This window comes from Phoenix dactylifera, chromosome 18 (genome assembly GCF_051530095.1).
Source record: "Phoenix dactylifera cultivar Ajwa chromosome 18, Ajwa_hap1_PhDact_Kaust_v1.1, whole genome shotgun sequence".
NCBI lineage: Eukaryota > Viridiplantae > Streptophyta > Magnoliopsida > Arecales > Arecaceae > Phoenix > Phoenix dactylifera.
This window is the reverse complement of record NC_143207.1, coordinates 682,984-699,194: the sequence shown is the minus strand read 5'-3', so window position 1 is coordinate 699,194 and position 16,211 is coordinate 682,984. Positions and strand designations below refer to the sequence as shown.

General features: G+C 45.2%; 1 protein-coding gene across 11 annotated transcripts in view; it reads left to right on the top strand.

Annotated features, from left to right (window-relative positions):
- The window catches only part of LOC120105084 (uncharacterized), a 123,895-nt gene extending 109,290 nt beyond the window's left edge, over window positions 1-14,605 (top strand). For 3 of the 11 annotated variants that reach the window (XM_089928494.1, XM_089928489.1, XM_089928490.1), the window contains 5 exons: window positions 12,131-12,205; window positions 12,266-12,361; window positions 12,496-12,782; window positions 12,859-12,901; window positions 13,650-14,605. In XM_089928494.1, coding sequence (XP_089784620.1) covers window positions 12,194-12,205; window positions 12,266-12,361; window positions 12,496-12,782; window positions 12,859-12,901; window positions 13,650-13,742 — 531 coding nt within the window. In that variant the 5' untranslated portion in view covers window positions 12,131-12,193 and the 3' untranslated portion in view covers window positions 13,743-14,605. Of the gene's footprint in view, window positions 1-4; window positions 2,601-12,130; window positions 12,206-12,265; window positions 12,362-12,495; window positions 12,783-12,858 lie in introns of those variants that run through there. The other 8 variants (XM_089928493.1, XM_089928487.1, XM_089928486.1 and 5 more) reach the window with 6 other exon arrangements.
- The last annotated feature ends 1,606 nt before the right edge of the window (window positions 14,606-16,211 follow it).

The following is a 16,211-nucleotide window of genomic DNA, read 5'->3' as shown; positions in this document are numbered from 1 at the left end:
AGGCCTTTTGGCTCTCCCTGAGGACAAAAATCTCTTCATATATGTTCTTTCATCAGCCATGATAATATTCTAGCTATGTTATCTAGCTTTACTGCCTCCTACTGGTATTGCTAGTTCAATGTCATGTTGTCTTAGTTTATGGTTGTATAACCCCCAAATTCATAGTTTGGCTTTATATTCTATTGCCATACATTACACTAATGCATTCAATTACATAACATATTTTTATTTCTGTTTACTTATCTATTAGGTTAATCTTTTACATAACAGTTAGTTGAAAGTAAAGCTAATTAATTACACCTAATGAAAGAAATTAAATTACGCATATGAGACATGGAATAATGGGGATAGCTGGACAAGATCCGTATTTTTTTTTTTATTTACCTACATGTTCTTTTCAAGCTGCAGATTATCTGTTAGCAGCCAGTTTTTCCTGCTGTTTGGCTCCCAAATTCTTGTCTAGAAGTTTTTATTTACCAACATGTTCTTCTCTTCTCATACCTGTAGAAGAGAATAGCAAACAAATTGTGCCTCAATCTTGCTTTTTTGCTAATGTGTGCTTCTCATTTTTATTCTTGTGTTGCAAGACTCGCCCTAAAACCAATGGGTTTCACTAAATTATATTTCTAGCTTTTTGGTAAGGGCATAAGACCCTACATCTACTTGTGTTTTTTGGCCTTGCAAGTCTCATACATTGTAGAGTATGTTTTTGCCCTCTCAACCTTGATGGTATAAATATTTTTTCATGCTCAAAGTTTTCCATGTCAGCCACAAACCATTGTGTGTCAAGGACATGCCAAACTTCCACATAATGTCACACCACATTATCATCAAGTTGCATGTAAGGTGAATATTATCTTATTTGACCAGGAAGGCTTGTAAGCACTTGATTGGCTTTTCATCTTAAAAAAAATTAGCTGGTGATAGGGAGCTAGGTACAATATATTTTGGGAACCCCCGGAATAATGAATTACCAATCTTAGTATGTTCTAGGAAAAGGATCAGAATTTTTCCCTTGTTTTCTTTTTGCAAGTTGTAGTCATTAAATTTTTCGATCGGAGTTGTTTGAGCCAAGATAACAAATATTTTCTTGTCATGGCTGGTATATGGTTTGCACTCTTAGCTGTCTCATGTTAACTGGATTTAATCATACGGATTGAATTAAAAAAATAAAAAAATGACCAAGAAAAGACATAGAATTTGAAAGGATAGATTATTGTATGAAGGGGCATATTCTTATATCAATGCTAGTTAGGTTCATTTTTTGCTTTAGTTGGTGCCAGATGTACCTTAAAGTAGTTTCCTTTTTACCTATTAAATGTTTATATGAAATATGCTTTTTCAAATGAACAAGAAATATATAATAAACACTGTAGGGCCCCACGGATGGAGTTTAAGATATGTTTTTATTGTGTCCCTTCTAGGTTTCGCCATGAAATTTATTTACTTATGCTGTTAATGTGTAAAATTAGTTGTGAAATACTAGTTTGCATGATGAGTTACTTGGAAGTTGGAACTCTGAAGTCGACATGTTAAATAACAAACAACAAGACAGTCTAGAATGATTTATGATGCTGGATTTCTCCAGTTTAGTTTAAATCTATGTTTATTTATTGGATGATTATGATCTTCTTAACCAGGTAAATTTTGGATAGTTTTGATGCATATATAGTTCGGACAATGCTTTATGCTTCTTATTTCTTAAATTATATTTTTTTCACAATTGTCAACACCCTGCTCTTTTTCAAATCTTTATTTTGGCATTATTCTCTGTTAAAGTTATTCTATGAAATAGGACCAAGAGGTTTTTATCTCTTGAAAGAGGTAGTATGTCTAAGAGGCTTTATGGTTAATAGGAAGTAGGAGCCTTTGCCTAGCTTAATGGGACACATGTTTTTGGAATATTTCTCTTAAAATGATACAGAATTGTTATCAGAAGTAGGCTTATTGCCAGTAATTTTGTAAATGAGGCAAACAAATGTCTTCCGAAAATTGTCAATATACTGCGAGTTCTCATTGCCATAGGCACAAACTATGCTGCCCATGAAATAATCCATGTTGTGTGGAGATAGTCAGATAGATGATTGCTACTAGTTCGTCATGAGTTCTTTGAATAAATTCTTTTCTTGTCACGAGATAGGCTGTTGAGGATAAAACCTTGGTCACATCTCAATTACATGCCATGCGAATACAAAAAAGAGAACCCGAGCCTTCCATGCAAACATATATACTAAAATGCCCGATAAGTCAAGTTAGTACTTCAATAAGCAAAATGCCATATAATGTACATATACAAAATTTTAGAGATTTAAAAAATATATGTCACCTATGTATAGAATATCTTGGTATCAAATAGAAATCTATTAGTTTGAACTTTTGTATGCTCCCCTAACAACAATCTTTAATCAGTTAGATATTGGACTCATCTTAGTTATTTTAGGAATGATAGGTGAAGCTTATGGAATTTCTTTTCTTTTCTTTATTTTGATCCCTCATTTCAATGCTTTTGTAGGATCAAAATCGTTATAATGCTTGTCGAGGAGCATATAAGAATCTGAAGCGCGCAGAAAAAGCTCGGGTACTTGTTAGCAAAATACCCTGTGAGTGTTATCTATTTCATGAAGTGAATTAGTTAAATTTTATTTGACTCCTAGTAGATTATATATTCTCTTTTTGTTTGATTTTTACATTTTAATCCACATGGACTGTATGGTAATTGGTTCACTAGTATTAGTTTTGTAGGCATGAGGGGCAACCATTTAAACTTGCTTATGCTATAAATTGTTTTAATTGAGATATTTAAACCTAGTTTTTAGAATAATCTTAGTTCATAATCCAACTATCTAACATTGGAGTAGTTTTATGGTCTTGAATCTTTATTTGATAACTTTGTGTTAACTTCGAATTAATTGTATATCAGATGAAACAAGTTTCTCTTGTTGTTAATGGCAAAAATTTCTATACCATAGTAGAGTTGCATGATGGTTGCTTAAAATTAACCTTAACTACTGAAAGTAATAAAAAACGACAAAAAAATCTCAAATGCGAAGAATCTAATCTGTTGAAAGTCATAATTAACTGTCAAAAGGTACAAAGATATAGCCCAAGTGATGGTTGTCTTCTTTGTAGCTTTGTCAAGGTAGGAGCGTGCGGCATTTGCTTGCTTATGCCAAGATTTTGCCTCCTTGAAAGCTGTTGAACTAGATCATGGAACTCCCTTAGTTTGCTTAGAAGCTCCATGGAGTTCTCATTAGCACCATCATACTATGACCTCTCAATGTAGCCAAATAAGTGACTTCCACTTCCGCTTCCACTTAACCCTTGGTTACTTGCATTGCAAAGTGAAGCTTTGCACTAGGACTAAGCTTGGCCATTGTTGGCACGATGGTGCGTCCTCCCTCAAGTGGACATTGAGTTGTAATGAGGCAAGGACATCTCATTGAATTGCTTTAGGGACTCCATGCCTACAACCGTTTCAAAGTTATTGATGGGCATCTACAAGAAATCAACCTTATCGGTCCAAGTGCCTAGGCGCAAATCTACTCCACGAGCCTAGGTGCAACTCTACACCATCAATGGGCTACCCCACATCTTTACCCAGCCCTTCCCCTTGCCCACCTTAAGCCCAAGCTGCTTTACCTCATCTAATTTGATAGAATGGTGACACATCTGTGTCCACCATCACATGGGTGGACTTTCCAGGTCTTGATATACATCAAGGTTTGAACTTTGTAGTTTCGGGCATCGGATTAGCCTTTCAAGGTGTTTAGTAGTCAGACAACTCATTGGAGCACTATCTTAGCTCTTGCTCCTCAAACATATCATTGAGTGCACCCCTGTTAGGACAATATCTAGTCCAATGTGGACTGTCATATAGAAAACTATTACCTTAAGGCTTCCTTATCAACCTTCTTGCCATTTGGTGGCTTGCCTCCACCCTTGGGTGTTCAGTGTTAGAATGGCCATCTTCCTTGCCATGAGAGAGGGCTTAAACCCCTTTGCTCCTCTACCTTTGGCATGATCACCCTTTGGACCCTTAGAAGACTTTGGCCTTTTAAACTTCACCTTGGTTGAGGGCAGTTAAGATACGCTTCATACAACGCCTTTGCAATTCAGTGGCAGCCCGTGGTTTGAGATCATCCATGAAGTTGAACAGCTGGTCCCCCTTCCCTATGTTAGGGATTTGAAGCATATGGGAGGAGAATTCCTTCCTATAGTTCCTAATCGAACTTGTTTTTTTGCAACTCCTTCATTCTCTTTCGTGCCTCATGGGTGATATTCTTAGGATAGAACCGCTTCTTAATTTCCCATTTTAGCTCATCCTAAGTGTCAAATTGAGCAAATACCCTTCTCCATCTCTGCATTTTTCCTCTGCCACAGTATAGTAGCAATCAGGAAAAGGGTAGCAATCCTCATCTTGCACTTTTCATCGTTATAGTTGAGTGCCTCAAAGCTCCTCTCAATATGCTGCAGCATCCCTCTTGCCATCATACTCCTTAGGCTCAGGAGCTTCAACCCGTGGATTGATACCCATGGTAGGTGCAACAATAACCCACTAACCACAGTACTCTTGCATGTGGCCCAATTGGCTTTGGTCTCTATGCTCTTCTTCAGCTCATCAAATGGAGCTTGAAGGTTGATCAAGGCTTCTAGTAATTAGGCTTGGAATGTGAGATGTTCTTGATGTTGAGCTTCCCCCACGTGGTTGATGACACTAAGCATGTCCTAGCGGAGTTCCTCGACTTGCCTACCGAAGTTTTCATCAAGCTCCATGCCTTGCTTGAACTCATTAAACCGATCCCTCATATTGGCCATGACCAGCTCTACCTTCGCGATCTTTGCCTATGTATTTCTCACCTTGTTGTAAGACTTGTCTTGACTTTCCTTTCCCCTTTTTAGACCATGTTGGTGTTTTCTTCCACCACATCATGTTGCACCTTGACAACTTTTGAAGCCATCATGCTCCACCTTTTCCCACAACAAGCTAAGTAGGCTTGCCTTTCTCTTGTATGACTTGTCATGGGCTTGCTTTTCCTCAAATACACCATACGACACATGGAAGCTTTGCTAGTCTACACCATGGTATGCTGTACCATCCTGAACCGGATGGTACCGGGCGCACTAGTGTGGCACCGGTACGAGGTCCGATACCGAGACGGCGAATCTTGGTCTACACTTGCCTGTTAGTCAACTTGCCAAGCTAGCCCCACAAGCTAGAATACTAGAAAGCTAGGGAGAGCACATGAGAGAGAGAGAGAGAGTTTGAGTGAATGGAGAGTTGTATGGCACTAGAGAACTCTCTACAAGGCTTCTTTTCTTGTTTGCTTATTCTTTGTTTGGTGGTTTGGCGAAATAAGGCGTTCCTCTTTATAGGCACTACCATGTACAATGAATGGTTAGGATTATCTACATTTATCACAAATCTAACTGCTATGATCATTCAAGATCACTCTTTAGAACTTTCCCACCTCCTTGACCAGAAATACCTAGAAACATACTAAAAAATATCTAGCTTCTAGCTAAATCCATAAGCTTCAAGTGAATTCCATGAGTCTCCAGAAATTTAGTTTTTAGGATTCCTTTTGGTACATGTGCTCAAGAGAGGAAAGTGTGTGCCAATTGTTTGATGAAATGCACGGTCCGTCACACAAGGCATACCTAGGATCAACCTCGGCACTTTGCCTACCTCAAGCAGGGTGACTTCATCTAGGCACATAAACGCGAGCATTGCGCGCACCTTGCTTATGAACCAAGGCACAAAAAAGTGCCTTTATGATTGTTTGTTTTGACTGTGGATTGTAGCAAATATATTGTGTATATGATGATTGTTTTGTTTGTATAACTATTTTGTGTGCTTGTATTTTCAATTTTATATCTTTTTGTTGGGTGTGGCTGAAATTTTTTATTATGTTCATATGCAGATTTTCATGTTGTATTGGATTTTGTTATTGTGCAAGTGTGTTGTGTTTACATTTTTGTCACTATGTGCGTATGTGGCTGAAGTTATTTATTGTGTGTGGATTTTGTGATGTGTTTGTTTATATTGTTTTTATTGTCAAATATGTCTAAGTCATGAATTTGTTATGTTCATGTACATACATACTTATGTGTATACATGTATGTAGACATGCACAAACACCTAGTTTATTAATATATTTGTATAAATGCTAGTTTATATGAGAATTGGCAACTTGCAGAAAATAAGCATACCAGATTTCTTAAAGATTCTTTTCAAGGTACAATGTTTATTAAGGAAAGTGGAAGGATTTTGAGTCCAAATATGCATTTGGGCTCCAAAGCCTTTTGCTTTACACATAGATAGATAGCTTCAAGTGATTCATGGTAATGTAGTATTACATAATCCAGCATAATTTAGTTTAATTTCCATAGCAAATTAAATTAATGAAAATATCTTAAAAAATGATTGATTGGTTTAAAAGTTATTAGCTACTTATCTTTTGTTATAAAGGATAAGTAGAATACAATCAAGGTTCTAAATAGCAGTTGTGATATGGAGGGGGCTGGGATATGACATGGGGTTTGGCAGGCACCACATTGTTTGTAATCAATCATTATTTACAAAATAAGAAACGATATAATAGATATCAATGAGTAGAAAATTGGCAATAGACCATTAAAATTAGAAATAGGAAGATAGGGGTGGAGAAGGTAGAGAAGCCAGCATGGCAGCAAGAATGGGGAAATGAGGCTATTAGAACATATTTCCATGCATTAGAGTTTGGCACATGCTATGCATGTGCGAGGTTCTGCGGATAACGATCATCCTCCAATCCTAGTTTACTATTTTAGTTCGATACATATTCCCTCAACTTTTATAGGTTCACCTCTCTTGTACCTTTTCCGAAAAGTAACAAATGTACTAAGTGGGGTTATGTTAATTTGAGATGGGAGTGCTGTTAGGAGTGTGGAGACAATCATATGAGATAATGCCTCACGAACACTCGAGTTTATGTTTAATATTAGAACTTACATATGTCCACACACATATAGTAGTAGTCTATTTTTTTTCCTTTTTATTATGCAGTATTGTTATAATGGTATTTCCATCTCATATAGATATTTATTAATTTTTTGCCCTTCTAGATATGGTATAGCATATGATTTCCCAATGTGTCTCTCTTAAGAACTTTCTTTTAAGAAGATTAATGTATGCGAATGGCTGTTCCATTTGTCTTAAAAAGTCTATATCCAAGGCACAGGCATCATCCTTAACTAGCCGAGAAACTCCATAGGGTAGAATGATGCATGGTTATTTGGACATCCATGGAGCAATCATCTCTAGTGAGCTAGTACAGAACAAATTTACTTTTTTAGAGTGTATCATCAAGCTTATCTTTGGCTCCCAACACGCTTCATATCCATTAATGGCATATACAAAGAGGCCAAGGGGATGATTTGTCACTGTATATGATGTGGGGTCGGAACCCCGACACCAGCCCACACACCGGCCGAGCAGGGAAAGCATCTGCGTCCCTCACGAGGTATTGTCCGCTCTGGGATTGCCGCTTCGGGTCTGCGGGAGGTCGCCCAGGGCCGGAGCCCAATGACAGTCCCAATGACAGTCCCGAGCCCTGACGGCGCGGGGGTCCGCGGAGGTTGCCCCCTACCCTCACGGTTTTGTCCTATAAAAGGCGCCTCGTCTGAACGAGAGAGTGCTGGAGCAGCTCAGCTCGGCAGAGCGATATGGTATTGTCCGCTTTGGGCCCCGTGGGCGCGGAGCTCGCACGGGGTGCGCACCCACCTGCAGGCGCGGAGCTCGTACAGGGGGCTTAGGCGTCCCTCACGGTTTTGTCCCCCGTAGGGGCGCCTTGTCTAAACGAGAGAGTGCTGGAACAGCTCAGCTCGGCAGAGCGATATGGTATTGTCCGCTTTGGGAACCGTGGGCACTTTGGCTCGCACGGTGGCGGACCCACCTGCAGGCGCGTGGCTGCTGGACAGGTGTCCCTCACGGTTTTGTCCCCCGTAGGGGCGCCTCGTGAGGAAAGGTTTTAGGCCTCCTCATTATAAGGCACAGACCTTTCCGCTGATTAGCCGATGTGGGACTAAGCTGGGAACCCCATCCCACAACACAGCCCCCCCAGTGGGAAGGTCCCGAGCCCACAACACAGCCCACATCAGATGGCGCTAGAGGAAGGAACCCCATCCCACAACACAGCCCCCCCAGTGGGAAGGTCTATGCGTGGCCGGGGCCCTTCCTCTAGCGCCATCTGATGTGGGGTCGGAACCCCGACACCAGCCCACACACCGGCCGAGCAGGGAAAGCATCTGCGTCCCTCACGAGGTATTGTCCGCTCTGGGATTGCCGCTTCGGGTCTGCGGGAGGTCGCCCAGGGCCGGAGCCCAATGACAGTCCCAATGACAGTCCCGAGCCCTGACGGCGCGGGGGTCCGCGGAGGTTGCCCCCTACCCTCACGGTTTTGTCCTATAAAAGGCGCCTCGTCTGAACGAGAGAGTGCTGGAGCAGCTCAGCTCGGCAGAGCGATATGGTATTGTCCGCTTTGGGCCCCGTGGGCGCGGAGCTCGCACGGGGTGCGCACCCACCTGCAGGCGCAGAGCTCGTACAGGGGGCTTAGGCGTCCCTCACGGTTTTGTCCCCCGTAGGGGCGCCTCGTCTAAACGAGAGAGTGCTGGAACAGCTCAGCTCGGCAGAGCGATATGGTATTGTCCGCTTTGGGAACCGTGGGCGATTTGGCTCGCACGGTGGCGGACCCACCTGCAGGCGCGTGGCTGCTGGACAGGTGTCCCTCACGGTTTTGTCCCCCGTAGGGGCGCCTCGTGAGGAAAGGTTTTAGGCCTCCTCATTATAAGGCACAGACCTTTCCGCTGATTAGCCGATGTGGGACTAAACTGGGAACCCCATCCCACAACACAGCCCCCCCAGTGGGAAGGTCTGTGCGTGGCCGGGTCCCTTCCTCTAGCGCCATCTGATGTGGGGTCGGAACCCCGACACCAGCCCACACACCGGCCGAGCAGGGAAAGCATCTGCGTCCCTCACGAGGTATTGTCCGCTCTGGGATTGCCGCTTCGGGTCTGCGGGAGGTCGCCCAGGGCCGGAGCTCAATGACAGTCCCAACGACAGTCCCGAGCCCTGACGGCGCGGGGGTCCGCGGAGGTTGCCCCCTACCCTCACGGTTTTGTCCTATAAAAGGCGCCTCGTCTGAACGAGAGAGTGCTGGAGCAGCTCAGCTCGGCAGAGCGATATGGTATTGTCCGCTTTGGGCCCCGTGGGCGTGGAGCTCGCACGGGGTGCGCACCCACCTGCAGGCGCGGAGCTCGTACAGGGGGCTTAGGCGTCCCTCACGGTTTTGTCCCCCGTAGGGGCGCCTCGTCTAAACGAGAGAGTGCTGGAACAGCTCAGCTCGGCAGAGCGATATGGTATTGTCCGCTTTGGGAACCGTGGGCGCTTTGGCTCGCACGGTGGCGGACCCACCTGCAGGCGCGTGGCTGCTGGACAGGTGTCCCTCACGGTTTTGTCCCCCGTAGGGGCGCCTCGTGAGGAAAGGTTTTAGGCCTCCTCATTATAAGGCACAGACCTTTCCGCTGATTAGCCGATGTGGGACTAAACTGGGAACCCCATCCCACAACATAGCCCCCCCAGTGGGAAGGTCTGTGCGTGGCCGGGTCCCTTCCTCTAGCGCTATCTGATGTGGGGTCGGAACCCCGACACCAGCCCACACACCGGCCGAGCAGGGAAAGCATCTGCGTCCCTCACGAGGTATTGTCCGCTCTGGGATTGCCGCTTCGGGTCTGCGGGAGGTCGCCCAGGGCCGGAGCCCAATGACAGTCCCAATGACAGTCCCGAGCCCTGACGGCGCGGGGGTCCGCGGAGGTTGCCCCCTACCCTCACGGTTTTGTCCTATAAAAGGCGCCTCGTCTGAACGAGAGAGTGCTGGAGCAGCTCAGCTCGGCAGAGCGATATGGTATTGTCCGCTTTGGGCCCCGTGGGCGCGGAGCTCGCACGGGGTGCGCACCCACCTGCAGGCGCGGAGCTCGTACAGGGGGCTTAGGCGTCCCTCACGGTTTTGTCCCCCGTAGGGGCGCCTTGTCTAAACGAGAGAGTGCTGGAACAGCTCAGCTCGGCAGAGCGATATGGTATTGTCCGCTTTGGGAACCGTGGGCACTTTGGCTCGCACGGTGGCGGACCCACCTGCAGGCGCGTGGCTGCTGGACAGGTGTCCCTCACGGTTTTGTCCCCCGTAGGGGCGCCTCGTGAGGAAAGGTTTTAGGCCTCCTCATTATAAGGCACAGACCTTTCCGCTGATTAGCCGATGTGGGACTAAACTGGGAACCCCATCCCACAACACAGCCCCCCCAGTGGGAAGGTCCCGAGCCCACAACACAGCCCACATCAGATGGCGCTAGAGGAAGGAACCCCATCCCACAACACAGCCCCCCCAGTGGGAAGGTCTATGCGTGGCCGGGGCCCTTCCTCTAGCGCCATCTGATGTGGGGTCGGAACCCCGACACCAGCCCACACACCGGCCGAGCAGGGAAAGCATCTGCGTCCCTCACGAGGTATTGTCCGCTCTGGGATTGCCGCTTCGGGTCTGCGGGAGGTCGCCCAGGGCCGGAGCCCAATGACAGTCCCAATGACAGTCCCGAGCCCTGACGGCGCGGGGGTCCGCGGAGGTTGCCCCCTACCCTCACGGTTTTGTCCTATAAAAGGCGCCTCGTCTGAACGAGAGAGTGCTGGAGCAGCTCAGCTCGGCAGAGCGATATGGTATTGTCCGCTTTGGGCCCCGTGGGCGCGGAGCTCGCACGGGGTGCGCACCCACCTGCAGGCGCAGAGCTCGTACAGGGGGCTTAGGCGTCCCTCACGGTTTTGTCCCCCGTAGGGGCGCCTCGTCTAAACGAGAGAGTGCTGGAACAGCTCAGCTCGGCAGAGCGATATGGTATTGTCCGCTTTGGGAACCGTGGGCGATTTGGCTCGCACGGTGGCGGACCCACCTGCAGGCGCGTGGCTGCTGGACAGGTGTCCCTCACGGTTTTGTCCCCCGTAGGGGCGCCTCGTGAGGAAAGGTTTTAGGCCTCCTCATTATAAGGCACAGACCTTTCCGCTGATTAGCCGATGTGGGACTAAACTGGGAACCCCATCCCACAACACAGCCCCCCCAGTGGGAAGGTCTGTGCGTGGCCGGGTCCCTTCCTCTAGCGCCATCTGATGTGGGGTCGGAACCCCGACACCAGCCCACACACCGGCCGAGCAGGGAAAGCATCTGCGTCCCTCACGAGGTATTGTCCGCTCTGGGATTGCCGCTTCGGGTCTGCGGGAGGTCGCCCAGGGCCGGAGCCCAATGACAGTCCCAATGACAGTCCCGAGCCCTGACGGCGCGGGGGTCCGCGGAGGTTGCCCCCTACCCTCACGGTTTTGTCCTATAAAAGGCGCCTCGTCTGAACGAGAGAGTGCTGGAGCAGCTCAGCTCGGCAGAGCGATATGGTATTGTCCGCTTTGGGCCCCGTAGGCGCGGAGCTCGCACGGGGTGCGCACCCACCTGCAGGCGCGGAGCTCGTACAGGGGGCTTAGGCGTCCCTCACGGTTTTGTCCCCCGTAGGGGCGCCTCGTCTAAACGAGAGAGTGCTGGAACAGCTCAGCTCGGCAGAGCGATATGGTATTGTCCGCTTTGGGAACCGTGGGCGCTTTGGCTCGCACGGTGGCGGACCCACCTGCAGGCGCGTGGCTGCTGGACAGGTGTCCCTCACGGTTTTGTCCCCCGTAGGGGCGCCTTGTGAGGAAAGGTTTTAGGCCTCCTCATTATAAGGCACAGACCTTTCCGCTGATTAGCCGATGTGGGACTAAACTGGGAACCCCATCCCACAACAGTATAGAATCTCTAAAAGCTAATAATTTGTTTGCATACTTCAGTTTTAAAAGCCTTCCAGATGCAATGCCTTCAATGAAGTAATGTTCATGCCATGATTCAAGGTTATTACTACTATCTATTAATTAGGCAAAGAGAGCTGCTACTCGACCATTCCATTTTCACAAAATGCTAGCAAAGAGGGCTGTAATATTTGTACATCTTTTGTTTTTTAATTCATATATTTGTTTTCTGTCTTGTCTTTTCCTGCAGTGTTAGTTCTCTGACAAACTAACCCTATCATTGTGTAGCCTTGATAGAGAACCTCTCTGCAAAAAATAAAAGCCTGGGAAAAGGAAAAAGGAATCCCGTTCATGTATGACAAGGTAGAATTTGATCTCCGGAAACATATGCCAAATTAGTGACAGCTTATGATTTATTTAAAGCCTGTCCTTTTGATATTTCAGGTAAGATTGCTAGAGACCTTGGAAGAACATACTGTGCTCAGGCATCAGAGAGAGGAGGAGAAGCGGCGAATATGGGTGGGCTTTCATTTTCTGTTTTTCTTGCTTCCAGTGTCTATCTGCTAGATGCTCTATATTTTGTATTTTATGTATTTTATCTGCTAGTGCCAAGAAATATCTGTGCTTACTCCTTCGGCCATCATTTTATGTAGGAACAAAAGAGACTGCGGGAGCAGTTTGCTGCCAAGCACGAAGCACTATTTGGGAGTAAGCCCAGCCCAATGCAGCAGGTAACAGGGAAGAAGCCTTTGGGTCAGAGCTCCAACGCGAACATGGTAACTGGGACATTGACTTCTCGTTGTGTCTCAACACCTTGGCTCGGCTACCCTTCTACACACAGGCCCCAACCGTTGAGCAATTCTATGAAGAAACCTGGACCCTCCCAATTTAGCTCATTTGAGAAGAAAACAAAGAATAGTACATCTCTGACAAAAGGAAGGTATGTGTTTAGAGTTACTTAATTTGTCCTTTCACATGATCCATCAGAAGTAACTTTTGGTTTGCCATGCTCTTAGGAAGCCGTTCAATGCTACAAGTCCTAGCACCAAATCTATCAAGGTAATAAACCCACTTAATTCTCAAATTAGTTCTTTCATGCTATACGGAAAATAGGTGTGCCTTTTTTTTTTTTTTGAAAATCTGCAGATATTTAGACATGGTAATTCTGCACATTAAATGAATTACCTTACCACAATAAAATTGAAGTTGCAGTAGTATTTATATGCTTATTTTTAATTTGATTTAAACAAATTTTGTGCAACAAATTCCTTTGATCTATATTATCGAGACAAATAAACTATATAGAGGCATAACTTTACTGAGTTGGAATTCATGACTTAGAACAACCTTAATGCTGCAGGGAGAATGTATTTCAAAAATAATTTTTTGGAGAGTATGTGTTCTCTTATATTTTAGGATCCATATTTTAATTGAATAATTTATAAAATTGTAATGAAGGATGATGTCTTATCAAATGCTGCTATGAATGTGGATACATTAGATGTGGTCAATCCATATATTTTTTTTTGTGTGAAACCAGCTTTTTAAGTGCGGTATGGATAAAACCAGCTTGTTAGAGAGGAAATTTTGTTTAACATTGCATGCCCATTGATTTTTCTTTTCCCCAGGAGAATGCTTTAAGTGATTCTACATGTGGCGACACTTCTACACAAAGTGACGTATATTTGATACTATTTTGTTATTTCAAATTAGTGGTTAAGTTTCCAAATATGTATTGAGCATTGCACTTTTCTACATGCATAGTTTTTCTTCAACTGCTGGCAATTTCTGAAAGAATTTTATGCAGGAAACTTGCGTGTCACCCATTGCTACTAATGCAGAATCTAAGATTCTAGAGGGGAGAAGCCACCTTTCTTTTCTCCCTCTGTTTCACCATTGAAGCAGAGGGGAGAAGCCATTTAGGCTAAAAGGACACTCGTTTGCTACAAAGCTGGTTTCTGTATCTAAGATTTAGGACCCAAGAAGGGCTTTAAATTGAACAACAAAGAAAATGACAAATTTGGCTCTACCGATATATGCTAAGATCTTTGACACTGAAGAATAAGAAATGCTAATGTTAAGATCTTTCGCATTTATAACGCCATAATATTTAGATATGATAGTGGAACAGTTAGAGAAAACTAGAATGTTAGAGGGATGTCTGTTTCATGTGTGAACAAAAACTTTTCAACCCAATCTGGACAGGGCCATCTATAGCACATTGAGCTGATATTTTTACGAGACAGCCCCATTCTAGAATGTTGTGCTGATTGTGATTTGTGAATAGTTTTAATAGTAATCCAATAATTAATGGCACTCACGAATCATATAAAAAGATATAATTGACTTTTCAATCTTTGGCCGAATTGGTTCTGAAATCAATAATGATGTCACTCCTACAGTCTATGGGAATACCTCCTGATATCTGCTGCCATATGTGTGCATGCAGGATAATAAGTGAACTGCCACTGTGTCAACCTTGTGCATAGACTAGTTATAGTTAAATGACAAATCACTGGGCAATTGACATGGAAAGTAAACCTGCAAGCCTCCTCCTATGAACCACCTTAGTTTTTTTCTTTTTTCTTTTTGTTTTTTGAGCAACCCACGAGAAGACCCTATTAACCTTCACCACATTCAGGCCTGCGAGACCGTACATTTTTATTTTTCATTTGAATGCGAAAGCAACATGCAAATCTTATATATTTTTCCCCTTCGCTGCATGTTTATGGTCTGAAATAAGATAAGAAATTTGTGTTGAAATAATTAGATTGAAAGGGCTTAAAATGCTCTTCGTATTCAAGTTTCTCTCACAATTAGGGCTTCTAGTAAGTATTTGAAGTGACAGCTAATTATTTTTTTCATGCTTTATGGTACTATCTTTCTTTTTTTATTTTGAGGAAAACTTTATGGTAGTATCATATCTACTATCTCCTATATTTGACATTCTTGTTGAACACAGTATTTTTGGTGTTTTACCATTAAAGGGGGAAAAGAAAAATCAGATCTATTTGTTTGATTATGTAAAGGACAGACATTTGTTAGACAGTCGAATTTATACTTTATGATTCTAACGAAGAAAAGAGATGTTAGTAACATTTCTTGTTAACCTCAATAAAAAAGGGAAAAATAGAAAAGTGCACTGTTGCTTGTGTTTTCCTTCTCATACGTGAACACTTGTTAGGTCTTGTAGCTTAATCTAGATTCCACTTCGATAATTTTCCAGAGTAGACAACCTTGGTGGTGGTGTCAACAATGGCGTTGATGGCATCAAGGATTGTGGTTCCTGTTGCAAAGGATCGCTCGAAGTTCAAAACATTACCATGCTCTGCAATGTCTGAAAGAAATAAGAAACAAAGTCAATCTAAGGTGTTTAGAATGTTTACCAATTGCTAGAATGTTCCCACTGCGTCCTTGCCAAGTGATAGTCCATCCTCCACACTGACAGCCCAAGTTGTCGGCATGGCTCCCAGCTACAAGGATCTTCTTGGCCTTCTTAGGAAGAGGCAACAGTGGATTGTCCGTAGACATTCCATTTTTTAGTAGTACAAGTGATTTATCGCCTCTTCGTCTCCATTCTCCTCTCTCTCTCTCCCCCTCCGTCTCCATCGGAAGCCCTAGCCCCTTTCTTTCTTCTTCTTTCACCTCCGCCCGAGCTCTTCTCCCATCCTTCCTCTCTTTTTGCTTTCCCCCCTCCTCTTCTCCCTCTCGCCATGCCACCGTGGGGTGAGCCTCCTCCGGGAGATGCTTCCACCTCGGAGCGGCAGAAGGGAAGGCCCTGGACCTCCTCCGAAGTGGTGCCGGAGGAGTCGAACGGGGTCCCCGAGGTGGGGCCGAGCCCCTGGGAGCTCCCCTGAGGAGGCCGACGCTTCCTCGGCCTGCAGCCGCTCCGGCGACTGCGGGCGAGGGGTGCCCTTCTCCAGGGTGGGAGCAGTGGGAGAGGGAGGGGCTAAACCTCCTCCGAAGTGATGCCGGAGTGAGTTTTAGTCTACGGGGACCTCCCTTACCCCGATCCGACCACGGCGGAGGAGGAGAACCACCGTGACCGAGAAGGAGGCGCGAGAGATCCCGGTACAATCCTCCATTTTTTCCCCCTCTTTTTCTTTATTTATTTTTTTTATTTTCTTTTTCGCCTCCCTCTGTGGTGGTGCTACCACCTTCTCACTGGAGGGAGGTGGGACTCGGCCAGGGCCTGACGGCCCTGCGGTCGCGTCGGGGTATCCTAGGGCAATCACGACTGAGCCTGCGGTGCCCTGGGTGCCCGCAAGCCGAGCCCAGATGGGCTCGGCCCGGATTGGCAACTGGGCCTGGTTGGGCTCGGCTTCTTCTTTCTTTTCTCCCTCTGTTTCACCACTGAAGCAGAGGGGAG